This window comes from Aureobasidium namibiae, assembly GCF_000721765.1.
Source record: "Aureobasidium namibiae CBS 147.97 unplaced genomic scaffold scaffold_15, whole genome shotgun sequence".
NCBI lineage: Eukaryota > Fungi > Ascomycota > Dothideomycetes > Dothideales > Saccotheciaceae > Aureobasidium > Aureobasidium namibiae.
Window position 1 is genome coordinate 673,624 of NW_013581194.1, and position 25,752 is coordinate 699,375.

A 25,752-nucleotide genomic window follows, 5' to 3' on the forward strand; every position below is an offset into this window, starting at 1 on the left:
TTTCCATAACACTGTCTGCGCTCCATGCAAAACTTGTGAGCACGAGAATGATCACTCTGCTTCCTATCTCGAGTGGGCTGCAGCTCGGGATACGAAAGTCATAATGAGGGATACATGTTGATACTGGAGTGTTTTGGCTCTGGAGTCTTCATTCGTGGCCGGGTCGCTGCTTCTTCACATGCAACTTCCCTTTGCGGCATATGCATATTGCCTAGCGACGAACAACTTCACCACGTTGCGAAGCTTCCCTTTGACGCGTGGTTATTCACTAGCAATCCGTTTGCCGTCTCTTCCATCAACTCCCTCCTGTGGCTACACCCAACACTCCAAATTCACGACGTTCTTTCTCGTCGCCTCTATCTTCATCACCAGATCGCCACCTACAGTACAGCTTTCACTCAACAATCGTACACGTTCTCAACTATTCATTCATTGCTTCATCTCTGCCTTGTCAACATGGATTCTCTAACACCACCACCACCTTACACCACTCATCCAAGTACTGCCATGGCCCAGTCTGCAGCCACTGTGGCTCCAGATACCCTCACTTCTGCTCAGAAGATTGACATGGTGCAGGCAGAGCTCGAGGTTGCCAAACTTCGACTTCGACAACAGGCGAGAGAGCGTCGAGGTTTGGAAAGAGTTGCCCCTTCTCGAGCAGCTGTACTCCAGAGACTTGCGCCTAAGGTATATCTCGAATCAATGTACACTCGAAATATCGACTAACCTCGGCATCACAGGTCATCAGACAAGCACCTAGACCTTCGCTCGTGCGAACCTTCGATCAAGCACTTGAGTTGGATAGTCCCAGCTTGGACCACCGCCGAATCGCCTGGAACATGATTCTAAGTGAGCCACACACTCCAAGCACTTCTTCAGTGGCATCCCTTTCCAAGGTATGTGTCTGTCGAGTTCATAGTTAGAATACGCCCATTGCTAAATTCAGCCACAGATCATGCTTCGTGACCTTCTGATGGAGAATCATCACTACGGTACAATGCTCTTACTCCGCGCAATCAGCAGCTCAGCTATACACTCCTCGATGCAGACTTGTATTGCTGTCGAAGACGAGAACGGTGACCATGAACTGCTCACTATCCATGACTTTGCAGTCACGAGCCACTCATCTCAGATGATACAGCAAGGTTCCTTATTTGTGATCAAGGAACCATTCTTCCGGACTGTCTTGGATGAAGCCTGTGTCCTGTGCGTCGATCATCCGTCTGACATCCTCTTCTTGGACACCGACAACCCCGTGTTACCTCGTGCTTGGAGAACCAGTGGGATCGAAAGATCAGCTGTCCAATGGAAGCACGCTGGCAATCTAGCTCTGAGAAGTCAGGATCCAATAGAAGCTGAAAGATGGTTCGTGCCGCCTTCCTCGCCGACTGACAAGCCCTACTGACCTCTGTATAACAGCTACAACAGAGCACTCGCTGCCATGACGGCAAGTCAAGCAGACGACATCCTTGGAGGTATGATTCACCGCAATCGAGCACAAGCTCGCATCTCCCTGGAGCATTGGGACGGAGCCTACAGCGACGCGATGACTGGCATGCGACTTGTACCCCAAGAAGAAGACGGTGTTGCAAACCTCCAAAAGATGAGGGCCTTTTATCGAGCAGGCCGTGCAGCTTACGAGCTCGGTGTATATGACCGTGCACATTCAGCATACACATCAGTCACCGGAATTGCGCCCAACGACGTTGACGGTTTGCGAGAACTGAAGCGTACAGAGGCCCGAATGGCCGAACAAGCAACAGGCGTCAACTTTTGGGCAGCCACTGGCCCTGCAGCACACGGGACCAGGGTAGACCACGCCGATTTCCTACGCAGAACCGAAGCTCGCCGTACGCAGACTCATGGACGTGGGCTGTTTGCCATCGAAAGCATTGCATGTGGTGATATTATCCTCTCTGAGAAAGCATTGGCATTTGTGCCATCACCAGCCACACCGAAGAGCTTTCATCTGGTCATTCCACCATCAGCCACCAGGGGGACTTTTGGCACACAGGGTAACATGTGGACTGCAGTCATTCAAAAGGTACTTGCTAACCCCAGTATCGGTCCTAGACTGCTGAGTCTTTATGCCGGTCCGAATTACCCTCCACTGGAGAGTCTCGACATTCCTATGCTGGATGGTCGACCTGTCATTGACATTTTCCGTGTCGAGAACATCATCGAGTACAACTCTTTCGGATATGCTCATGATGCTGATCTCACAAGTTTTGGCAATGCTGCTCTGGCAACTCCAAGTGCGGATTCGATGGATGGATCTATGGGCCTCTGGTCACATGCATCTGCGATCAATCATTCTTGTCTCTACAATGCCGAGCACAGCTTCATCGGCGACATGATCATCTTCAGAGCGACTCGCGATATTGCAAAAGATGAGGAGATTACCACACTGTACAAGGAGGTGAACGCGGATTACGAGATTCGAGATGCCGCACTTCGCACCTGGGGCTTCAGTTGTGATTGTAAGCTTTGCGAAGCAGACAGGCACTGCCCTGCAACCACGCAACGCAAGCATCTGCTACAGCAAGTCAGGGAAGTACTTGGAAGGCTTCCGATCTTGAACGCTACCCTGGAGCCACGTGCAATCATCATGATGTTCGAAGATCTCCTGGCCCAGATCGAGAAGACCTACCCTGGGGAATTTTACCATGGGCTCCCACGGCTTGGATTGATCACGCTGAACCGATACTGCGCATATGCATATGCACGCAGTGATACAGACAAGGCACTCGGGCACGCTCTTGCGGTGATTGCAGCTCACGGTTACACGTTGGACATGACAGAAGACGATGCCGAGTTCACTGGAAACAATGGAATGTCGGCTCCTCAAGTTGTCGATCAGTTGATCAATGTTGGCAGGCTCATGGAAAGGAAGGATCGTGCGGCTTTGGTAAGGAGGCTCAGGGAGATGGCTCTAGAGATGTACATTGTCATCAACGGAGAGCCATCGGGATTTGAGGCGAGATATGGCAGAGCTCGAGAGCAGTGAAGCTTACACTCCTGAGAGTGGCCGAGGTCGCCTCCTCGACTCGAGAGGAAATCTGGTAGCGGTCCATTTTGGAGCTCATTAATTGAGCACGAGGGAGGTATTTGGTAGCAGAACCTAGTGACGACAAAAACACCTGTGACAACTGAAATTTTTCTTCAAGACATCATGACAAATTCTGCCTTGTGCTCTCACTCACGAAAAGGGATGGTAAAGATGGACGATATCATCAGAAGATGAGGTATGATTTAGTGGAGGATGTTGAGAAGAGGAGAGGGAGTCATGATATGTTGTGTTGAAAATAGTCTATGTGAGAACCGATTAAACGAGCTTGATACCGCGCTCAGTGAAGCCGAGCTTGACGTGCTCGTAGACCTCGTCAGGAGTCTGGACAGCCTGGATCTTGACAACACGGCCGTCCTTGTCAAAGTAGTCGACAACAGGCATGCTGGTCTCGACAAAAGTTCTGAAACGCTTGCGGATACTCTCCTCATTGTCATCAGCTCTGCCACTGGTCTTGCCGCGGTTGATCAGACGCTCCTCCATGACCTTCTCGGTGCACTCGAAGAACAGAGTAAAGTTGCTCTTGCAGACGGACTTTTCGAATTGGACAGCCTGGTCCATCTTGCGTGGGAAACCGTCGATGAGGAATTTGTTGATGTGGTCGTTCTTGATGGTGGCCTGCATGGCGTTTTCGAGCAGCTGGATGGTGACTTCCATGGGGACAATCTTGCCGTCGCGGATGTACTCCTTGATCAGATCGCCAAAGTCGCTGCCCTTGCGGTCTTGCTCTTCGCGCAAAAGGTCGCCGGCGGAGAGGTGCTTGAACTTGTAGTCGCGGACAATGTTGCTGCATTGGGTGCCCTTGCCAGCGCCGGGACCGCCGAGGACGAAGATGACGGTGGCCTCGCCGTCAGCGGTGCCGGTGGGGAAGAGGGGCTTGTCGCGGTTCATGGCGGGGATGGTGGGGAGGTTTGCGGGAGGCATTGTTGCTTAGTGTTCGGAGTGGATGTTGGAGTTGAAGTCTTTGGCGGGTGGGGGCTTCTTGTCTCTAGGGGGCAAGACGTAGTGGGATTTGCCTTGGCCTTCTCTTGACTTTGCGATCTTGTAGAAGAGGAAGGAGCCGGTGAAGAAGATGGCGAGCAGAGGGAGGACGGGCAAGGGCGAGTCTGCGTAAGGGCCTCTGCGGTGCTTGCGGATCTGCGGGTTGCTGTAGTTGGCCGAGACTTTTGTGGCTCTCGCTGCTTGGGCGTCGACCGGGGAGGGTTCCTGAGCGAGACGGCGGAAGGATGTGGAGAAAGAGCGAGTCTTGGATGCAAGTGGCAGAGGTGAGAGGCGGAGCGGTACGAGTAGGGAGGTCATGATTGCTGGTGTCGGTCGAGAGATTACGGGGGGGCTGCCATTTCCCTCTGGCGGAAAGGCCCAAACAGCTCGACCAATCACAGAGCTCGACTCGGAATGCCGTCATGGTTCTCGAGGGCCGCCCAATATTCTCGTCCACCCACAAAGTCACTACCTTGTTGTACATTTCTGGCCGTGTTGCGAGACTGTCGCTGTCGTTTCTTGCGCTTTTTGCTTGGTTCCAACACTCTCATTCCTGCAGACGACACACTCTTGCAACTACAGACACCATGGCCGACACATCAGCCCCCACTTCTGGACACACGGATCAGTCAGCCAATCGCGGCAGGAACAACCGCCCTAGAGGAGGCAGAGGAGGGAACAGAGCACCGCGCGAAGGCCAGGACTCGGAACAACCCCAGGCCGGCAACAGAAATGCTGGCAGAAGCAGAGGTCGCGGTGGACGCGCCAGAGGAGGGGCAGCAGGAGGGGACCCCGGCACACACCACGACAACGATGCCAAACCCCAGCCCACCACGGAACAACAGATCCAAGCAAAGGGAAAGGCTCTGGCCCTAGTACCGCAAACAGAAGACGGTGACGATGTCGAGGCCGAGGTCTGCTTCATCTGCGCCTCACCAGTCGTCCACCAGAGTGTCGCTCCTTGCAACCACCGCACCTGCCACATCTGCTCCCTGAGACTGCGTGCCCTCTACAAGACAAAGACTTGCGCTCACTGTCGAGTATGTCCTTACACGATTAATCTCATGCATCCACTGACCACGCTCTAGACAAGTGCCGAAGAAGTCATCTTCACCGACGATGCCAACAAGCGTTTCGAAGACTACAAAACCCAAGAGTTCACCCACAACGACGACAACCTGGGCATCCACTACGAGAGCCAGGACATCTTCGAAGACACCATCCTCCTACTACGCTACAACTGTCCCGACCCGTCATGCGATGCTGCCTGTCTAGGCTGGCCAGACCTGCACCGTCACGTCAAGAGTGTCCACCACAAGCAGATGTGCGATCTCTGCACCCGTAACAAGAAGGTCTTCACCCACGAACACGATCTATTCACCGTCCAAGATCTGCGTAGACACGAGAAGCATGGAGACGACATCCCTGGTGCAGAGAATCAGTCTGGCTTCAAGGGTCACCCCGAATGTGGTTTCTGTCGTCAACGCTTCTACGGCGACGACGAGTTGTTCTCTCATTGCCGTGACCGCCACGAACGCTGTCACTTGTGCGACCGTCGTGACGGTGGCAGACACCCTCAGTACTACGTCGATTACAATGCCCTCGAGGTCCACTTCCGAAAGGACCATTTCGTCTGCCCTGATCAGGAGTGCTTGGACAAGAAGTTTGTCGTCTTTGACTCTGAAATGGATCTGAAGGCTCATCAGCTTGAAGCTCACCCCAACGGCTTGACCAAGGACGCTCGTCGTGATGCCCGCAGAGTCGACATCTCCGGCTTCGATTACCGTGCTCCTCATCACCAAGACCGTCCCCAGCGCAATAACAACAGGGATAACAACAACAGAGAGCGTCGTGGAGGTGGTCGTGGACGCGACCCAAATGCTGACCCCTTGCCCGTCTCATCTGCGCAACCCATGGGTAGAGCAGAGATGGCCTACCAACGCCAAATGGCCATTCAGAGTGCTCAGTCAGTCTCGACTCGCAGCTTCGGCGGTCAGCTCACCCAGCAGACCGAGACGTATGCTGCCAGAGCTCCTACCAACGCTCCTGAACCCGCCACTGTCACCGCCTCTCGCCCTGTCGATTCATTCCCGTCACTTGGTTCTCTGAGCCTTCAACCATCGTCAGGTACTCCTCGCACAGCTTCTCCCGACCGTTCCATGACAGGTTTGACCCCACAAGAACAGGCTCGCCGCCTTCGTCACAACGCGGTCAACGAGCGTGCTGCCAACCTCTTGCGCAACGATCAGACAAAGCTGGCCGAGTTCCGCAACAAGGTCTCCATCTACCGTCAAGGAGCATTGACTGCTGATCGTCTCATCGATGCCTTCTTTGCGCTCTTCGACACGTCTTCGGCCGAGTTGGGCAAGCTGATCAAGGAACTTGCCGACATCTTCGAGATTGCCACAAAGAGAGATCAATTACTGAAAGCCTGGAATAATTGGCGATCCATCAACGAGGACTATCCCTCACTTCCTCATGCTGCTGGCGGTCAGTCTGGACCAAGCACCAGCGCAGCATCTGTTCTTGGCAATGGCGTTGGCTCCAAGCGTATTCTGAACCTCAAGTCGAGCACGGCACAAAGTTCGCGTTCTAACAACACTCGTTCTTATGGTTCTGCTGTTGCTCCACACTCGGGTGGAAATCCTTCAAGTGCCGGAGGTCTCTCTTTTCCTCCTCTATCGGCTTCCTCGAGATCATCAACTCCTGCCGCCCCACCTGTTCGCGTAAATCCCACGCAAGCATCATGGCTCAACTCGGCACCTGCATCTGCACGCCCAACGCCTCAGCCATCACGCTCCGCCACTCCCAGTAACAGCAAGCCGCCAGGCCGTGGAGGTGATGCCTTCCCATCTTTACCAAAGGCACAGAAGCCCACTAGCACAGTCTTCAGTCCTGGTTATACTGGAGCGGGTGTACGACGAGTCAATGCTGCTGGTCCCTCAACTGTGGCATGGGCTTCGGGATCAGGTGGTATGCATAGTCCTCCTGCTGTGGAAGAGTCACCGGAGCAGAGAACCATCAGAAAAGGAAAACAAGGAAAGAAGCAGGTTCTCTTCAATTGGGGTTGAAACATTGCAAAGTCACTCGGACTTGAGAAAGGAAGGAAAGTGCTCGAGCACCATTACATCTTAGATGAACGAACCGTTCTCGCTCCTTAGCAGAGCATCTTACTTGGTACAGAATAGTCACTTTATTGGAAGACATTGAATGATACACAGACTTGTTACTCTCCATTTCTCTTCTTGACGAGACAAGCCTTGGTTTGTCAATCGCCTCAACGTGCCGTGGGACTTTGTCTGATGCCTATTACGAGTATGGCCATCTGAGAATACGACTGCAAATAGTAGGCTTCGGGTTCAGGATACACTTTCATGACAGGGTCATACTGCGTACAAGCAGATTATCCTGTCGATGACAATATCACGATATCACCTGCACGTATGAACTTTTCTTTATTTTATCCTTCTCATACTACTTCTCGAACTGTGCTACTTCTATTGAGTATGCTTCGTAAGCATCAAAGTCTGTCATTTGACTGATTTGCAAGAGTTGACATGTCAATACCAAGCAGTGTATCATCGGTAGCTATGTCGGACTTTCATGTCACGACAAGTCCAGATACTGATTACTTTCCTCGAGATCACTAGTGAACTCATACACAGTCAGTCTCCTCACTACTGCTAACATATTCACATAAGACATCACTATTGATACACATACCCTTCGGACCGGCTTCTCTATCTGCATCAACTGGTTGGTTTCAGACATCATATACTCAATCGATTTCCGGTCCTCCATGACAGCAGCCAGTTGTGTCACACAACTTGATCAAATCAGACCTGCCGGGGTAGCTCAATCGGTAGAGCGTGTGGCTCTTATCGTATCAACGATATATCACAGACACCTCAAGGTCGCGGGTTCGAGCCCCGCCTTCGGCTATTCCTATACATTCGTTGTCATCCTCTTTTTGCACGATGTCGTTGTGGTATAGGACCGAAAATGAAGAAGTTTTTTTTGTTTCTTTTTTTGCCAAGATTCTGACAAGCTTCGGAAGCACGGGACGGCACGTGGGAAATCCGCGAAATTTCGTGGGGAAGTGCGTGAAGCGCGAAAGGCACGTGCGGCGAACGCGACAAATCTTGGCAAGGCAAGGCAAGAAAACAGATTTTTGTGAGCATGCGCTGAGAGTCAACAACCCATAGGTCAAGTGAGGCCTTGTGCGAGCACGTCGACCATATCTTTCAACAAAAAGAGAACACAAGCGAACGAAACAGTGTGCATACTGGTTGTGTCAACTGAAACACCTGATATCTACCTACCTCTTAAACCTACGATGATCGTTCTTCTACCAACTCCATTACATCCACCCTATCATCCTCATGCCCAAAAACAGTGCAACGACCAACAAAAGGAAGGGGTCTCGCCGGGAATCGAACCCGGGACCACTCGCAACATAGACTTAGAGTTTTCAAGAATGACAAGCATGCCAAATCTCCCTAAGCGAGTATCATACCGCTAGACCACGAGACCTAGATCGCAAATGCTTATGTAATCGATGGTGAGCGCACAGTTGTGCGAGTATATGAAGACAGCATGAAGATCACCCAGGGATTGGAGCAATTGATCGTGTAGACTCCTACTAGCTACCTACTCATAGAATTGGATTTCCCTTCCACCCCAACTCATCTCAAACCCAAACCTCAGTCTTACCCGAGCCATCGGCAATAGCAACAACCCTACCCCCAATCTCCAACGGGCTGCCCTCATGAACAACAAATTCACTCCCCACCTCCGGCTCCTCCAAACCCAAGAACTCGTAGAAGTTACTGCTGACAAGATCCAGAGCTTGCTGCTCGGTCAATCTGCCTTCGCTGTTCTTGTACGCAATACCAGCTGTAAGACCCAGATCCCTGGTTTCCCAGATTTCATCAACGCCGATGGCAACACGGACACCAGCGTCTAGGAGGACGTCAATGGCGGTGCCGTTATGGAGGGGTGCTCCCATGAGAGAGCGGCGCTGGTCCCAAGACTGTGCCCACGGAAGTAGTGGAGCTAGCACGACTGCGACGTCGGCGTCTGCCAACTCCTTGGCTACGAGGTAGGACTCTGCGGCTCCGAGAACAACAAGGCGGAGAGTGGTCTTGCTTTCAGATTCCACGGTAGACTTCAGACGGAGAAGAGCAGAGATGGTGTCTGCGCTGTGCACGCTCAGTACAAGAGCAGATTTGCCTTCTACGACTTTCTTCAGGTATGCAGCTTCCGAGAAGGTGTCGGTGATGGTCTCGTTGTTGCGGACTGCTTCGAGAAGCAAGTGGCGCAAGTTGGCTACCAGACTTGAGATCGATGGGTTGGTATCATCTTTCGCCTTCAGGGTGAAGTCATAGTGGACTGCTGCTTCCTCGGCAAATACAGCTCCCTTGCTCAACGGTGTCTTTGCACCAGTCAAGAATCCAGCAGAGATGCCACGAAGGGAGATACCCCCGCCATGAGCAATTGGGGCCGATATGGCCTTGGTAACACCGTGACGATAAGCTGCAAAGAGGTTCTTGCCGTCAAGAAGGAGACCGTCAACTGCTCTTGCCCAGGTCTTCGAGTTGACACGACCATCGTAAGTCTGTGGCTGCTGCATGATTTCCTGTAGGCCCAAACCAGAGCCGAACGCGGTGAGCGGGCGAGTGAGGTATCCATTGTTCAGAGTCACAGTACGAGCATTGTTCTTGGCCGCAGTGCGTACCTCGTTGTCACAAGAGCCGGCACAAATGATCTTGCCACGAGAGACGACCACGGTGGCCGGGCCTTTGATTTCAGACGAGGAGGCCAGTCCAGGGATACGGATGTTGGTGACACCCGTGAAGACGACATCCTCGCCGGTTTCAGCCTCGCTGTGATCCTCTGCAAGTGCAAGATCAGGTTTGATGGGCGAAGTCAGAGGCTTCTTCAGCTCCACAGGATCCTTGAACTGAGGCGCACCATCAATCCAGACCTGAATTGGTGCGGCACCGAGAGATAGCGGATCAGAGTCCCAGACAACGACATCAGCATCAAAGCCAGCCTTGAGCTTTCCAAGTCTTTCTCCCATCCCGAGGAGCTCAGCAGGAGCAGATGTCAAGCCAGCCAGTGCAACATGATACGGCAAACCATAGCCATAAGCTTTGGCAGCTTCCTGTTTGACGTGCTGGGAGTTGATGACGGGATTATCGCTCACGTAAACCGGTGTAATTCCGGAATCGTAAAGGATTTTGCCGGACTGCTCAGATGCTGTGTAACTTTCAACCTTGTAGTACATGTTGTCTCCAAAGAGAGCAGCTGCAGGTGTGCCACCGTAAGCTCTCTTCAGGACATTAGGCACAAGATAGGTCTGGTGAGCGTGATGGAAGGCGTAGACCCTGAACTTGAACTCGTTGGTGAGACGCACGTACATTTCGAGATCGGGAATGGTGTAGCAGTGGGTGTTTACTCGAACTTGACCACGAAGAACGGCTCCCAAGTTCTCCCATTCGAGTTGCTGAGGGAGATAACTGTGCATGTTCTCAGCGCCGACTGATTTGGCAGCAGCACACCAGTCGTCTTGAGACTTGACATAATCTCTTGCTTGCTCGTATGCATGTCTGAACTCCCAACCTTCGCCCATGCGGCTGAAAGGACCTCTCTCGCCGACTTTGCCATAGACTCTCTTGGGGTTCTCGCCACAGGCATTCTTCATATATCTCCAGGTGTGATCAGGGTCCGCCAGCATGTCTTGCTGACTGAGCTCAGCACGGCCACCTTCCTTGCCAACAGCAAGCTTGACAAGGAATGCCTCTCCACCGATGTTATTTCCAGAGCCAGGAAGGAGCAGCGAAGTTGTGACACCACCGGACTTGATCCACTGTATCTCCGGATGAAGCGGGTCAAGAGAGTCTAATGACTTGACGTAAGGAGTGATATCGCTCGAAAGCTCGTTCTCATCTCCCTGGAGGCCTCCAAGACTGCCGAGACCGGCATGACTGTGCATGTCAACTATGCCAGCTGTCACTTGACGTCCATGGGCATTGAAAGTCTCAACATCCGAAGGAAGGTCTGCAAGCGAGATGGATGACGCGACTTTCTTGATGAGACCGTGTTCGATGAAGACATCTGATTGGACCCAAGCATAGCCTTTGCCTTGCCGAGCGTCTTCTTCACTTGTCCCATGTGCAGGTTCTCCGGTCCAAACGGTAGCATTGTGAATCAGCACGGGCTTGGTGCCGTTCACATAACGCTTGTTGTATTCACGTCCGCTAGATAGAGCTTCCGGGACTCTTTGGAGAGCAGCGCATGTAGCAAAGTCCTCTTGTAAGCGAGTTGCAGAAAGCAGACTGACTGGCTTCTCGGTGTTTGCAGAGATCTTGTATGCTGAATATGCAAAGTAGGAAAGAGCTGTAGCTGCCACAAGTCGAAAGACGCGGCGTTTACGACGACGGTCTGCCCATGGTCTGACGACCTCGGAGTATTGTGGTAGTCCTTCCTTGTCCATAGTTGTTGATGACTGGAACAGAGAAACTATTGGGAGTGATCTTGTTAAATGGGATGAATCACGTTATCGAGCGAGGGTGGCTGGTTACGGCGGATCTATCAAGGCACCTCCCGAAATAGGAAGGCGACATGGAAGCTCGGCCAACCGACTGCGGGGCACGATTCTTGGTACTCTATCGACCTCCAACAACAATCATCAAGACATGTTACACAAGACAGAAGATGAGTTTAATAGCCACATACCAATGAAAGTTGATTCAATACGTATTTCTCAATTTCTATTCTCATCAAATCCATCATGAGAATCAGTGGCTGCATCATCGGACTTCGAATCACGTTTGTATATGGAACAACTCGAGCATGTCATCGCTCAAACAAATGACAACATACCAAGTACTGTATCGTCTTTTCTTAGAAAGGTGTGCGATGATGAATTGAAACGAGAGAATGACTTGTCAGCTCGTAATCAGGTCCTACACCCTGACATAGCTACGTCGCTGTCCCCCACTCCTCACGGAGTTCTTGGAGTATATCAGGATACCAACGTTGGCCGACATCCTGATGACTCTTGACTCGATTTCGCAGAGTAGCCTCGCCAAGCGTCTTCGCTTTGTTACCCTTCTTGAACGTGAATTCAACATCATCAATGCGACCACCACTTCTGTCCACCACACGTCGGCGTTGTTCCTTGATCTCTTCTGGGACACTACCAACGCCAACCGCGTCCAGTTCGTCAAATTCTGCGTCATATCTCACTCCCTGGAAGAATGGTATGGAAAGTCTGGCGCCTGAACCAGCAGAAGGCGACAACACGCGATGAGTTGTCGATACGCAAACACCTTGGGTCAAGGCTTCGAGTCCCTGGCCTATGGCTACAACGAGCGTGCCAGGAATTGGTGGACAATCAATCCATTTGCCTTGCACATTCTGCACCTGGAGACCACGATGATCTGTGACTTGCAACAGGTAGCTCGTGAGCATCGAATCTTTGTGAGGACCAACACCTTGCACGTCGACACTACCATCCTGACCAAGAGTTGACACGTCTGGATATTTGACGATCTTCAGTTTGTGCTGTTGGTCTTTGTCAAAGTATTTATCGAAAGCATTCCTAGGCAGGTGGATGGCTTCGGCAATCAGAGAAGTGAAAGCGATAGACATCTCGCCCATCCGGCTCATGTATTCGGTAAAGGTCGCCCGAAAGTCTGGTAGTGCGTTCTCAGATGGCCATTGATTCGGAGCTCGAAGATTCTCATAGCGCGGAGCTCCTGCTTCCGGAATAGGATGCTCTGTCGAGAAGTCGAACTGTTCGCGTTGGTCTATCTTTCCGGCAGTGATCTCTGCTGCTAAACGAGAGTAACCAAGGAAAGAAGGTGCATTCTTCATCTCGATCTTCAGCCTGGTCTCCTGTTAGATATGATGCTGGAAGATGAAGTCATCCGAATTGTCGTTAGAATTTACTTTTCCTCCCCAGGAATGTCGAAGACTGCCTTCCCGGTAGCTTTGACTTTTTCCAGAAGATCATTTGAGATATCGGTATTCTTGATATACAGAAAGCCGACTTCCATCAAGGCATGACGCAGCTCCTCGAGTAGTTGAGGTTTTGTAGCTGGGTCATTAGCTTTTGCAAGATCCAAGACTGGCACAGCTGTGAATGACATCTTGCTATAATTCACTCCATGTACAACAAATCAGACGTATGTAGATGAAGTGTTCACAAAGGCGTGGAAGCATAGCGACTCCGCACCTGTTCATCCGAACCGCCAAGATATCACGGCAGATTGCGTGATCGACAGTGTAGTACCTGCATACCTATAGGGACAATCTTGTTGCGAGTGCCAGACCTACAGGGAGATGTTGATGGATATGTGTTATACGAGTAGAGGTGGGATATATGACGGTGGACCGATGCAATTGTCGCTAAGGTTCCATACATGGCCTGCCCGAAAACTACGAGGCCATCTGAACAAAGTTTAACGGAGGCAACAATACGTTCACTGCTTACCTGAACAACGACAAGGCTGACTTTTCTAGGCCCAGGCCGAGGAATGTCTGAAAGAATAGTTGCCCTCTCAATCTAGACATTCGAGGCATGAGCTGGGATGGGACCACGCAACTGGCTATTGTGTTTAGTCATGCAGCCGTCAGATAGAACTTGATTTTTTCTTTTCTATGCATCTCAATATCCATCGCTTTCGGCTGGCGGCTGGCTGCCCCTTATCTTCAGAAAAGTGTTCGCTCATGTTCGAATGGTTGGTTGACTGCAAAAGCTTGAGCCGTCCACAGATGATATTTGCATATCATATTTCTCGGGCCGCAAGGATATATCTCAGCACGGCTTGTATTTCCATGTCGCCACGGCACGACGCGTCGACCACTCAGACGAGCCCACTGCATCCCAAGCCATTGAAGCAACGCAAAGCTTTTCTCGATGCTTTCCCTTGAAGCTTGTCGCAATCCGGCAGGTCGGTTGGCGTGCCTTCAGGGACTGATGAAGGCGGCGGCATGGAAGTGTTGATCGATGCCGTCGGTACCGAGCACGTGCAAACGACACACGCCAATCAGACATTGGTAGAGATAAGCACGTGTGGCTATCTCACCTATTGCTCGCTCTTCGGAAACCGCCTCCTGCATCTATATGGCTGCACAATTGTTCCGTGGCATAGTAACTGGATCCACATCTGTACGCCAAAAACTCGAGACGGGACAATGTGTGGCATCCGTGCCAATGGCTAGGTCGGAACAAGATCAGACCGCCATTAGTATATAAGAAGGTAAGTCATTGAGAATCGTACACTGGATATCTCCATTCGCTTTGTATCCGACAGCATGAAGAACACCATTGGAGCCGTACTCTTTGGCACTGCTCTCGTGGCAGCAGCACCATCTGCTTCCCGTCGTGATGTCGACACTCGCTTTCCTTACACCGGACCTGCCATTCCAGTCGGTGACTGGGTTGACCCTACCGTCAACGGCAATGGAAAAGGCTTTCCTCGTCTGGTCGAAGCTCCGGCTGTGAAGCCCAAGACCTCCAACCCTACCAACAACGTCAATGTCATCTCCCTGGCCTATGTTCCCGGCGGCATGCACATCCACTACCAAACTCCCTTCGGTCTTGGAGCTGCACCTCAAGTCCAGTGGGGCACCCATCAGGATAACCTCAACAACATTGCTGTTGGACAGTCCAACACCTATGCTCGTACCCCTCCTTGCTCCCTTGCACCTGTTACTCAGTGCAGTGAGCATTTCCATGAGGTGCAGATCACTGGCTTGAAGCCAAACACCAAGTACTGGTACAGGATCCCTGCGGCCAATGGTACCACCGAGTCCCAGACACTGAGTTTCAGAACTGCACACGCTCCTGGTGACCGTTCCGAGTTCACTGTTGCTGTCTTGAACGATATGGGCTACACCAACGCTCATGGTACTCACAAATACCTCGGCAACGCTGCTGACGATGGTCTTGCTTTCGCCTGGCACGGAGGAGATATCTCTTACGCAGATGACTGGTACAGCGGTATTTTGCCTTGCGAAGACTCTTGGCCTGTCTGTTACAACGGCAGCTCGACCAGGCTTCCAGGTGGTCCTCCCTACCCCGCTGAGTACCTCAACGCACCCTTGCCCGCCGGCGAGGTTCCCAACCAGGGTGGACCTCAGGGCGGTGATATGTCTGTGTTGTACGAGTCCAACTGGGATCTTTGGCAGCAATGGATGTCAGACATCACTACCAAGGTTCCATACATGGTTTTGCCCGGTAACCACGAGGCTGCATGCGCCGAGTTCGACGGAGGCAATAACACACTCACTGCCTATCTCAACAACGACAAGGCCAACTCTTCTGCACCCAAGTCGGCATTGAACTACTACAGCTGTCCCGAATCTCAGAGGTATGTCATCACATCATGGTCTATTTGGTAGTACTGACAGTTTTTTTTCGTAGAAACTTCACCACCTTCCAACACAGATTCCGTATGCCTGGAGTCGAGAGCGGTGGCGTCGGCAACTTCTGGTACTCTTTCGATTACGGTCTTGCCCATTTTGTCAGCATCGACACCGAGACAGACTTCGCATACAGCCCCGAATGGCCCTTTGTGCGTGACATCAAGGGTAACGAGACTCTTCCCACTGAGTCCCAGACCTTCATCACCGACAGTGGTCCCTTCGGTCGTATTGACGGGAACAACTGGAAAGACAACAAGGCTTATGAGCAATACCAGTGGTTGGCCAAGGATCTCGCCAAGGTCGACCGCACCAAGACTCCGTGGATCTTCATCAATGGCCACAGACCCATGTACAGCAGTCAGACCGCTTCCTACCAGGGCAATGTTCGCAATGCATTCGAGGCATTGATGCTCGAGTATGGTGTGGATGCTTACTTTGCAGGCCACATCCACTGGTACGAACGCCTCTTCCCTCTTGGTCGCAATGGTACCATCGATACTGCTTCCATCAAGGATAACAACACTTACTACACTAATGAGGGCAAGTCAATGGTTCATGTTATCAACGGTATGGCTGGCAACATTGAGTCTCACAGCACTCTGGATGCAGACCAGCCTGTTCTCAACATTACTGCAGTCTTGAACCAGAGAGATTATGGTTTCAGCAAGCTGAAGATCACCTCTACTTCTGCGACTTGGTCCTTCACCAAGGGTGCTGATGGATCTGTCGGTGACAAGCTCACTCTTCTCAAGAGAAACAAGTAAAGAGGTGGTTCTGCATTTAGGTTGATACTGGACTTCGTAACATGAGAACTAAGAATGCTTGCTCTTCCTTTTCCCGTCGATTCATGTGACAGATAAACCACAAGTCTCTAGGCAACGTGTGACCGGATTCATGTGACAGGATGAAGCACTCTGGTCGAAAACAGGCTTGGGGGAAGTGCTGGTACGGTGCGGCATGAATATGGCCGTGGTCACTTTGACTCTTCTTCTTGCTTCAAGGTTGCTGGCACTCCTTCTTGTTTCAGACTTGTTGGAGCTGGTGAGCAAGTCTTGATAGGCACAGGCATCTTGCTGTGTATAGGTATCGCGCTGGCCTGTACAACTGGGAATGACAGCTGGACAGGTGTATGTTGCTGGGTTGTATGGCTGATTGAGGCATCGTCGTGGTTGGAAGCGTCTTGCTGAATGGAAGCATCGTGATGGGCTGTAGTATTGTGCTGAGCTGGTATCTGTTGAGACGTGGCCTTGTTCCATCTATTGGCCAGGCGACGAGCCATGTTCTTGATGGTTTTTGGCTGGGGTCTCCAAGTCTGCGTGAAGTGTGCTTGGACATCTGGGAGTGACATGCTGATGGAGGCTATGGCGTAGTCGATTATTTCGGGGTGAGTTTGTCCAGATGGCGGAGCCGCCATGGTGCGCAACAGATGATGGAAGATGTCGTCTCAATGATCATCAGTGCAAGAAAGTGAAGCTTGCATTGGAAGAACGTACTATGTAAAGTCTGCCTGTTAGCACCGGCTTTGTAACGATAGCGCGTCATGATTGGAGCTCAGCGCATGTGAAGGAGTCCGGTCTCTGGAGTGGCATGCGAAAGAGACCGATGACTTGAGTGATGTGGAAGAGGGAAGAGGATGTATGGCAGGCAAAAGTCCATGACTTCGGATCGTGAAGTTGCAGAAGGAGCAGTGATCGAGGAAGGAAAGGCCGACGGCAGGCAGAAGCACATGACTTCAGGGCATTACATCCATAGAGATGGATAGTGCAATGGCTGAGGAAGTCGCGGCATGTCGACACTACTACCATTGACCTACAGCAGAAACTCGAGTTATATGGGTTCCTAGGTACGGTCCATACGCAGCCGGCACAATGGTTTATAAGGGTTGGACACTTGTATCCGGTGCGTCGTGTTGGGTATCCCTTCGATAGCTCTCTCAAAATTCAAAGGTCTGGTAGGAAGCCATCATCGTCATGCATCATAGCATTTGTGAGTTTGTCGAGGACTTTAGCTTTGTTATCTCGTGAGGCATACTTTGGAAGGACTATCTTTGTTGTTCCCGCCTCTCATACCTTCTAGATATTATTGTATGATGTGACGACTATCAGGCTTCTTGTCGCGTCTTTAGATCGAGGTGTGCGTGTTGAGATGTCCGACCTGTGATGACCTTTCGGTGTTGGAATGGTTGTGGTGGATTTTGTGAAATGATATATGCACGGCAATGCAGAAGTGCCAAGAGGCTTGTGGTTTACGGAGCATGACGCTGTTGTCGCTGAGCTTCCATCGGACAATCAAGCGGCGAGCTCTACACACTTCTTGCCTGTCTCCACTCATCCATCACCACTTATCTCGCACCATCTCCTAACAACGACCTCCTTTCCTTCGTCGTCGCTTCCGTATCTGGTCATACTGCGAGCCCGGGTCTTTTCACGTGCTTCGACCTCCGAGCTGCGGCGCCACTTCTCGACACACGCCTCTCTTACTCTCGCATCATCACGACCACAACTCACACACTAGCATCACACTCATCATGGTCGGCGCTCCTTCTGCTGCCGCCAGTTTGGTCGGCTTTCTTTCCGAGCCCGACACAGCGCTGCAGGTCTTCGCTCTGGAAGAGTTGAACAATGACATGGACAACATCTGGACTGAGGTCTCGGGCTCTATCGGCCAAATGTGCGAACTATCACGAGCGATCCATCACAAACACAGCTGACCGAATAACAGTGAGACTCTCTACGAAGACGAATCATTCCCCAACCGCGAACTGGCAGCACTCGTCGCGGCCAAGGTCTACTACCAGCTCCAGGAGTATAACGAGTCCATGGTCTTCGCTCTCGGCGCTGGCAAGCTCTTCCGCCTTGATCACCAGGGCGAATTCGAAGAGACCATTGTTGGTACGTGAATAGAACCATCAGGTCTTTTGCTCAAGCAGCTAACATCCAACAGCCAAGTGCATCGACACGTATGTCGCTCTCTCGGCGCTTCAGAACCCTCCCGCTCCCTCGAGTTCTGTACCTTCAGCTTCTCTCACCGAATCGTCAGTCGCCAACGGTAGTGCCAACGCCACAACTCCTTTCTCGCAATCCTCCGCCCCGCCAAAGTCCCTTCTATCTCGCGAAGCCGATGGCGTCCAAGTCGATGGAGCCGTTACCGGAGACTCTGGCTCACACCCTTCGCCCAACTCGCTTTCGCCCGCCACACAAAAGAGCCTTCACGGTGTCATCCAGCGCATTTTTGAGTCGTGTTATCAGTCAGGCGCATACCGCCATGTCGTAGGCATTGCCATCGAGGCACGTAACCGCCAAGTCTTGAAGGATGCCATTCTGCGCTGTGGCAAGGACAAGCAAAGCACCGACGAGCTGATGGAGTACGTGCTCAACATCTGCATGAATGTGGTACAAGAGCGTGGATTGAGAGACGAGATCCTGCAGCTCATTCTCGAGCTACTCAACGACATTCCCGACCCCGACTACTTCGCCATTGCACGATGCGTTGTACATCTTGGCCAGTACTCGATGGCCAGCAACATGCTGCGCCAGCTGGTCCAAAAGGCCGACGCAAAGTCGCTTGCCATCGCCTACCAGTTGTCCTTCGACCTGTACGAGAACGGCACCCAGGAGTTCCTCATCCGTGTCATGGAGGAGTTGCCCTCGAGCGACGACAAGTCGCCCGAGCCGACATCCGAAGGTGCGGACGATGCTGACGAATCTACCCAGCTTTTGTCTGAGTTGCGCAGAAGCACAGGACCTTCCGGTGCAAAGGCTAGCACGAAAGAGGAGAAGAAGGCTTTCAACTCAATACGCGACATCCTACGTGGCACCACCAGTATTGAGCTGAACCTTGAATTCCTCTTCCGCAACAGTCACACAGACAAGCACATTCTCAACAAGGTCCGCGACAGCCTCGAGGCCCGTAACTCCATCTTCCACACTGCAGTCACCTTCTCCAATGCTTTCATGAACTCTGGTACCACTGTCGACACTTTCTTCCGCGACAACCTTGAGTGGTTGGGCAAGGCTGTCAACTGGTCAAAGTTCACTGCCACCGCCGCTCTTGGTGTCATTCACAGAGGAAACTTGGCGAACGGCCGCAAGCTTCTTGAGCCATATCTCCCTAAGCGCAACGCTGTTCCCGGCTCCGGCTCGCCCTACAGCCAGGGTGGTTCGCTTTACGCCCTTGGTCTTATATATTCTAACCACGGCACCAACGTGCTTGACTACCTTCTCGAGCAGTTCAAGGACACTCAGGAAGAGGTCGTTCAACATGGTGGCGCTCTTGGTCTAGGTGTTGCTGGTATGGCCACTGGCTCTGAAGACATCTACGAAGCTCTCAAGGGTGTTCTCTACAGCGATTCGGCCATTAATGGTGAAGCCGTCGGTCTGGCCATGGGTCTTGTCATGCTCGGCACTGGCAACACTAGAGCTCTTGAAGACATGATCACATACGCCCACGATACACAGCACGAGAAGATTGTACGAGGTCTTGCCATGGGTATGGCTTTGATCATGTACAACCGCCAAGAAGGTGCCGACGAACTCATCAATGGTCTACTCGACGACGCGGACCCGGCTTTGAGATACGGTGGTATCTTCACTGTCGCTTTGGCCTACTGCGGTACCAGCAGCAACAAGGCCGTCAGAAAGCTGCTCCATGTTGCTGTCAGCGATGTCAGTGATGATGTCCGCCGTGCCGCAGTCATGTCGTTGGGCTTTGTTCTCTTCCGCAAGCCTGGTGCTGTTCCTCGCATGGTCGAACTTCTCTCCGAGTCATACAACCCTCACGTCAGATATGGTGCCACCATGGCCCTTGGTATCGCCTGTGCTGGAACTGGTTTGGATGAGGCTATCGATCTTCTTGAGCCCATGATGAAGGACTCTGTCGACTTTGTCCGTCAAGGTGCTCTCATCTCATTGTCAATGATTATGGTCCAGCAGAACGAGGCTATGAACCCCAAGGTTGGTACCATTCGCAAGACTCTGCAGAAGATCATCAGTGATAGACACGAAGACGCCATGTGCAAGTTCGGTTGCGCTCTGGCTCTTGGTATCATTGATGCTGGTGGCCGCAACTGCACCATTGGCCTGCAAACTCCTACCGGCAACCTCAACATGTCCGCAATTGTCGGTATGGCCGTCTTCACCCAGTACTGGTACTGGTTTCCTCTTACTCACTTCCTCACTCTCTCCTTCACACCTACCGCCATCATCGGTGTCGACTCAGACCTCGAGATCCCCTCATTCAAGTTCCACAGCAACACTCGTCCCAGCGTATTCGACTATCCGCCCGAGGCTGAGGTCAAGGCCGAAGAGGCTCCCGAGAAGGTCAAGGCCGCCGTCTTGTCAACAACAGCACATGCCAAGCGCAGAGAACAGGCAAAGAAGAGACAGGCTAGACGTGAGAGCATGGATATTGACATGACACCGACAACTCCCAAGGTCGAATCCGGCGACAAGATGGATATGGATGATAACGTCATTGATACAGCCAAGCTTGCCGAGGAGAAGGGCGAGGCCGCTCCCGCAGAAAGCCTCAAGAAGAAGGTTGAGCGTGAGAAGGTCGGCTACGACCTCGAGAACATGAGCCGTGTCCTTCCTGCGCAGATCAAGTACATCTCGTTCTCGCAAGATGGTCGCTACCAGCCAGTAAAGAAGCCTACTGGTGGTGTCATCCTTCTGCACGACACACAATCATCTGACGACAAGTCTCTGCTCGAGCTCAAGGCTAAGAAGAAGACCAACAACGCCGCTGCAGCACCTGTGGTCGGTGGGTCATCACAACAGCAGGAGACACCATTTACACCTGCCCGCCAGACGGGCGATGACGCTCTTGCCGCACTGGGCTTTGGTGCCGCATCAGGAGTTGGTGCAGCTGCCGCAGCTGGTGTACTCAATGCAGTTGATGAGGACGTGGAAGGAGGCGAGGAGGCAGAAGTTCCTGAAGAGTTTGAGATTGAGGATGAGGACATGGTTGATGACGAATAAGCGAAGCATTCCATAGATGATAGTGGTCACCTCTTTGTCCATGTAATATATTTTCTTCTATCTTTGAACTCCATGTTGTCCCTTTTCTATTAGAGCGCTTCTTGAAGATGATTCCACACCGGGGGAAACCAGAAGTCTGATTTTCTCACAATGGCTATAACCACAGCACATAGAACCTAATTTGATCGACAGCTTCGCCTCGAGTGGATGAAAACCTTTTGAACATCAAGGCCACTCCTTATAATCGATCCACAACAATGGATCGTCATTACCTATCTACAGCGAAAGCACCCTGGGCAAAGCATCACATTTTTGTTTTTGCATGTCAAGCAAGATGGTTGTGTTGTGGAAATGAGATGGTGGAGTATGGTCGAAGAAGGGCCGCAAAAGTTTCGTCGAGATGGAAAGAGATGTTTTTCGATAAACCATCGTTCTATCGATGCCAAAATATTGCTCGTACATATTCAGGGAGATGGTCGATTGCTTTTACTAGAGGTCGTAAGACAATCAAGGAAGGTCCAAGAGCGGAACCCAGAATCCGAGATTGATTATCATTTTAAGCATGAATTATTGCTCTTCACTCGTGGCAATCGTTACATATCTGTCTACTCGGTGTAAACAGATACAGGATGACAGTGGTAGTCCAGCCAGTTCTGACGGCTATCACGTCCTCGTTGCGATCTAGACTACGCTTGACTGCACAGGGGTACGAGTGTGTTTGCGTTGACGATGCAACACAATGGCCGAGTAAATCAGGGGAATGGCGAATAGGATACTACAATACAGTCAGGCTTGATGACGGTATCGTCAGATGTCGTATCCATAACTTACGTGAAGACTCCATACATGATGAGAGAAAACCCGAGGAAACTCTGCACCACCGCAGTGTCATGAATAGCGATCAAGAACAAAATCAACCACAGCGTGGTCTTGATGGAGGAAGAAGCGACCTCGAACCACGGCTTGAGGTTTTTACGTGAGAACATGACAATCTCCGTGACGATGAGGACGAAGCATACGCTGGCCCATGAAATGTAGATTCCAGCAGAAATACTGCGAAATATCTGAGTCATGGCTCCCAATGCAAAAAGAAATGCGAATGTGCATACCTAAGAGCAGTGTCTGCATCTTCGTCATCCGCATATGATTTGACGACGAGACCGAAAGCTCCGAAACACCATCCGACGATGCAGATGATGATTTGCAATACCCAGAAAGTGATGAGGAAGGCTTTGCTCCAGAGTGGTTTGCCGTTGAAGGATCGTTGGATGTTCCTCGAAGGTCGCTGCTCCTCGATCGAGGATCGGGCAGCGGGTTGGTATGCAGTGCCGGTATTCATGCTCATGTTTCGAAAAGGTGTGGATAGACAATGTGTGAATGTAGTGTGCAAGGTATGGAACGATAAAGGCGAAAGAAATTGAGGAAAAGAGATTATATATACCAAAAAGTCAGACCTACCAGAGCAAGATAAAAAGCCTAAGTTTACAGCATTGACGCTGTATCAGCCATAGTCGTTGGTGAAAAAATCCATTGACAAAGAGCGAAGGATCAAATGCAGGAGGCTGTGTGGCACGGTTTATAGCTTGGCGAGTCCGTGGGCGCCTACGAACTGACTCTTGTAAAGTAGATATAGGCAACCCCGACGGGCGGTGTCGGTGCAATTAGGCATCACAGCCACGAAATAGAGTGCCTGTACCAAGGCAAGTCAGATGCTTTGTTGCGGCATAGCGTTCACGAAGCGGTGAACAAAGAAGCGATGCGAGTAACAAGTCATGGTGTCGACCAGAGGGACAAGGTCGGCGCGATATTGGTAAGGAGTGTTTCAGGCAGGATATGAGGGTGAAAGAGTGAGACGGACCACGGTGAAGGCAGCGACGAGTTGTGGAGGAAAGGACGAGTTGTGCAACAGCGTGCACAAAAGATGTGAAGTCTTGGCGTGACGGCATTGGAGAGCTCTCAACTCCGGATCACTGGTAATCGCTCCAAACACCATCCATCATCACCTTGTCGCCGCCGCCTTCACATCACACGAGTCCATCCAAACACACGCATTCCACATCAGTCATCATGGCCGCCGACCCCGAGAGAGAACACGCGCTGGACGGATACAAGAGCAAGCTGCTAGAGTCAAGAGAATGGGAGGCAAAGCTCAAGGCGCTGCGGTTAGAGATCAAGAGCCTGCAACACGACTTTGACGTTTCCGAGGACAACATCAAGGCTCTGCAGAGTGTCGGTCAGATTATCGGAGAGGTCTTGAAGCAGCTGGACGAGGAGAGATGTGCGTTATTCACCAATCACCACCTACAAGCGCACAACTAACACCAGTCTAGTCATCGTCAAGGCATCGTCAGGCCCGCGCTATGTCGTCGGATGCAGATCAAAAGTCGACAAGCTCAAGCTCAAGCAAGGAACCCGCGTCGCCCTCGACATGACCACCCTCACAATCATGCGCATGCTCCCGCGAGAGGTCGACCCGCTCGTCTACAACATGTCTCTCGAGGACCCTGGTCAAGTCAACTTTGCTGGTATTGGTGGTTTGAACGAGCAAATCAGAGAGTTGCGCGAGGTTATCGAGTTGCCGCTGAAGAACCCTGAGCTCTTCCTCAGAGTCGGCATCAAGCCGCCAAAGGGTGTCTTGCTATACGGCCCTCCCGGTACTGGAAAGACTCTTCTGGCCAGAGCTGTTGCCAGCAGTCTGGAAACAAACTTCCTCAAGGGTATGTCTTGCGGTCATCAAGTGCCCCTTCTGCCACTAACACCCTACAGTCGTCTCATCCGCCATCGTCGACAAGTACATTGGTGAATCCGCCCGCCTCATCCGCGAAATGTTCGGCTACGCAAAAGAACACGAACCCTGCATCATCTTCATGGACGAAATCGACGCCATCGGCGGCCGCAGATTCTCAGAAGGTACCTCTGCCGACAGAGAAATCCAGAGAACACTGATGGAACTGCTCAACCAACTCGACGGTTTCGATTACCTGGGAAAGACAAAGATCATCATGGCTACAAACAGACCCGACACCCTCGACCCTGCCTTGCTGCGTGCCGGTCGTCTGGACAGAAAGATTGAGATTCCTCTGCCCAATGAGGTTGGCCGTATGGAGATTCTCAAGATTCACGCCGAGGGTGTGCAGAAGGAGGGCGAGATCGACTACGAGAGTGTTGTCAAGATGAGCGATCAGCTCAACGGTGCTGATTTGAGAAACGTCGTCACTGAAGCGTGAGTTCTGTTCCCCTTTCCCACGTGCGCTCCAGCAACAAAACATACTGACATTATACTCTTCTAGCGGTCTCTTCGCCATCAAAGACTACCGTGACGCCATCAACCAAGACGATTTCAACAAGGCTGTCCGCAAGGTTGCCGAATCGAAGAAGCTTGAAGGCAAGCTCGAGTACCAGAAGCTGTAGACTAAGCATACCAACCTTCTGCATGGCATCTTCAAACATGAGCGGGGGCGTTTTAGTTTTCTGGGTACGGAGGGTCCTTTTCTTCTTTTAATGAACAATAAAGAAGAGATATGGGAGGACAAGAATAGGCAGATGATTCACATCTGAGCTTTGATGATCGCGGAGGAAAATCATTGTATCATAGCTTCTTCAATCGAGTCGAGTATGGAACTTGATCGAACACGCTTTGTCTGTCATGTGCTTTTCGTGTCCAAGGTCAAAAAGACGTGTATACTTTCCTTGCAGTTCTAGACTTCCTAGCGCAGTCCCCTGCAAGCATGTTTCCAAACCTTTGACAAAAGACACAAAGTCCTCTTTGGAAAACATCAGATGTTCTTATAGAAATGGATCGCTCTGCTTGACTCTGTTTGACCCGGTGCCGCCTCTCCTCGTGGCCATCGACACCTCATTCATCTCCTTCTACTTATGTCGAACAATAGAATTCATGAGTTGCAAGAATGCACAATGGCGTATGATCGACATCGCACACTGTATCCATTTGTGTCGTCAACTTCTACCTTTTCCAATCGAAGGCCAGGTCTCGTGAAATGCTTCCGTACCCTAGTTACCACAATCGTCAAACAGAGAAACCCTTCGAGAAAGTTCATCAGCCCATCGACCCGATGCTCGCAGCTCGGATGAACGGACAGTAGTAGTAAGACTTGGGGTCTCGTGCAGTGCTTCCACAATCTACCTATCTCCATCATCAACAGCGAAGAACGGAAGAAGTTCGCTGTCACATCGCCCCAGCAACCAAGCAAATGGAACAGCAACCTCTCTGGTCTTGGAGGTTGATGTTGGTGAAGTCGAACGCCGGTGAAGCAAGAGTGCGGGCGA

General features: G+C 51.5%; 12 protein-coding genes across 12 annotated transcripts; 6 read left to right on the top strand and 6 right to left on the bottom strand.

Annotated features, from left to right (window-relative positions):
* Positions 1-507: 507 nt before the first annotated feature.
* On the top strand, positions 508-3,007 carry M436DRAFT_75149 (uncharacterized protein; the record flags this gene model as incomplete). The annotated part of the gene is made up of 4 exons (XM_013569568.1): positions 508-687; positions 741-896; positions 953-1,365; positions 1,420-3,007. The coding sequence occupies 4 exons, from the start codon at positions 508-510 to the stop codon at positions 3,005-3,007; spliced, it is 2,337 nt and encodes a 778-aa protein (XP_013425022.1).
* A 318-nt stretch (positions 3,008-3,325) lies between these two features.
* On the bottom strand, positions 3,326-3,991 carry M436DRAFT_53009 (UMP-CMP kinase-like protein; the record flags this gene model as incomplete). Its single annotated transcript, XM_013569397.1, has 1 exon — positions 3,326-3,991. The coding sequence occupies one exon, from the start codon at positions 3,989-3,991 to the stop codon at positions 3,326-3,328; it is 666 nt and encodes a 221-aa protein (XP_013424851.1).
* Positions 3,992-3,997: 6 nt separating this feature from the next.
* M436DRAFT_52950 (uncharacterized protein) lies at positions 3,998-4,366 on the bottom strand (the record flags this gene model as incomplete). Its single annotated transcript, XM_013569382.1, has 1 exon — positions 3,998-4,366. One exon carries the CDS (start codon positions 4,364-4,366, stop codon positions 3,998-4,000), a length of 369 nt encoding a protein of 122 aa, XP_013424836.1.
* A 269-nt stretch (positions 4,367-4,635) lies between these two features.
* On the top strand, positions 4,636-7,119 carry M436DRAFT_75151 (uncharacterized protein; the record flags this gene model as incomplete). The annotated part of the gene is made up of 2 exons (XM_013569569.1): positions 4,636-5,088; positions 5,137-7,119. 2 exons carry the CDS (start codon positions 4,636-4,638, stop codon positions 7,117-7,119), a joined length of 2,436 nt encoding a protein of 811 aa, XP_013425023.1.
* A 763-nt stretch (positions 7,120-7,882) lies between these two features.
* Positions 7,883-8,092, top strand: M436DRAFT_53066 (uncharacterized protein; the record flags this gene model as incomplete). The annotated part of the gene is made up of 1 exon (XM_013569404.1): positions 7,883-8,092. A coding segment is annotated over one exon (210 nt), but the record flags the coding sequence as incomplete, so codon positions are not given.
* Positions 8,093-8,738: 646 nt separating this feature from the next.
* Positions 8,739-11,546, bottom strand: M436DRAFT_52714 (amidohydrolase; the record flags this gene model as incomplete). The annotated part of the gene is made up of 1 exon (XM_013569345.1): positions 8,739-11,546. One exon carries the CDS (start codon positions 11,544-11,546, stop codon positions 8,739-8,741), a length of 2,808 nt encoding a protein of 935 aa, XP_013424799.1.
* A 488-nt stretch (positions 11,547-12,034) lies between these two features.
* M436DRAFT_84400 (Clavaminate synthase-like protein) lies at positions 12,035-13,206 on the bottom strand (the record flags this gene model as incomplete). The annotated part of the gene is made up of 2 exons (XM_013569570.1): positions 12,035-12,944; positions 13,007-13,206. The coding sequence occupies 2 exons, from the start codon at positions 13,204-13,206 to the stop codon at positions 12,035-12,037; spliced, it is 1,110 nt and encodes a 369-aa protein (XP_013425024.1).
* A 1,168-nt stretch (positions 13,207-14,374) lies between these two features.
* On the top strand, positions 14,375-16,251 carry M436DRAFT_52888 (uncharacterized protein; the record flags this gene model as incomplete). The annotated part of the gene is made up of 2 exons (XM_013569373.1): positions 14,375-15,432; positions 15,486-16,251. The coding sequence occupies 2 exons, from the start codon at positions 14,375-14,377 to the stop codon at positions 16,249-16,251; spliced, it is 1,824 nt and encodes a 607-aa protein (XP_013424827.1).
* A 209-nt stretch (positions 16,252-16,460) lies between these two features.
* Positions 16,461-16,901, bottom strand: M436DRAFT_84402 (uncharacterized protein; the record flags this gene model as incomplete). Its single annotated transcript, XM_013569571.1, has 1 exon — positions 16,461-16,901. One exon carries the CDS (start codon positions 16,899-16,901, stop codon positions 16,461-16,463), a length of 441 nt encoding a protein of 146 aa, XP_013425025.1.
* Positions 16,902-18,014: 1,113 nt separating this feature from the next.
* On the top strand, positions 18,015-21,465 carry M436DRAFT_84403 (26S proteasome regulatory complex, non-ATPase subcomplex, Rpn2/Psmd1 subunit; the record flags this gene model as incomplete). Its single annotated transcript, XM_013569572.1, has 3 exons — positions 18,015-18,157; positions 18,209-18,378; positions 18,431-21,465. 3 exons carry the CDS (start codon positions 18,015-18,017, stop codon positions 21,463-21,465), a joined length of 3,348 nt encoding a protein of 1,115 aa, XP_013425026.1.
* A 699-nt stretch (positions 21,466-22,164) lies between these two features.
* M436DRAFT_29068 (uncharacterized protein) lies at positions 22,165-22,705 on the bottom strand (the record flags this gene model as incomplete). The annotated part of the gene is made up of 3 exons (XM_013569318.1): positions 22,165-22,240; positions 22,297-22,518; positions 22,575-22,705. Coding segments are annotated over 3 exons (429 nt in total), but the record flags the coding sequence as incomplete, so codon positions are not given.
* An 827-nt stretch (positions 22,706-23,532) lies between these two features.
* On the top strand, positions 23,533-24,876 carry M436DRAFT_53110 (26S protease subunit rpt4; the record flags this gene model as incomplete). Its single annotated transcript, XM_013569413.1, has 4 exons — positions 23,533-23,743; positions 23,796-24,182; positions 24,232-24,688; positions 24,756-24,876. The coding sequence occupies 4 exons, from the start codon at positions 23,533-23,535 to the stop codon at positions 24,874-24,876; spliced, it is 1,176 nt and encodes a 391-aa protein (XP_013424867.1).
* Between the last annotated feature and the right edge of the window lie 876 nt (positions 24,877-25,752).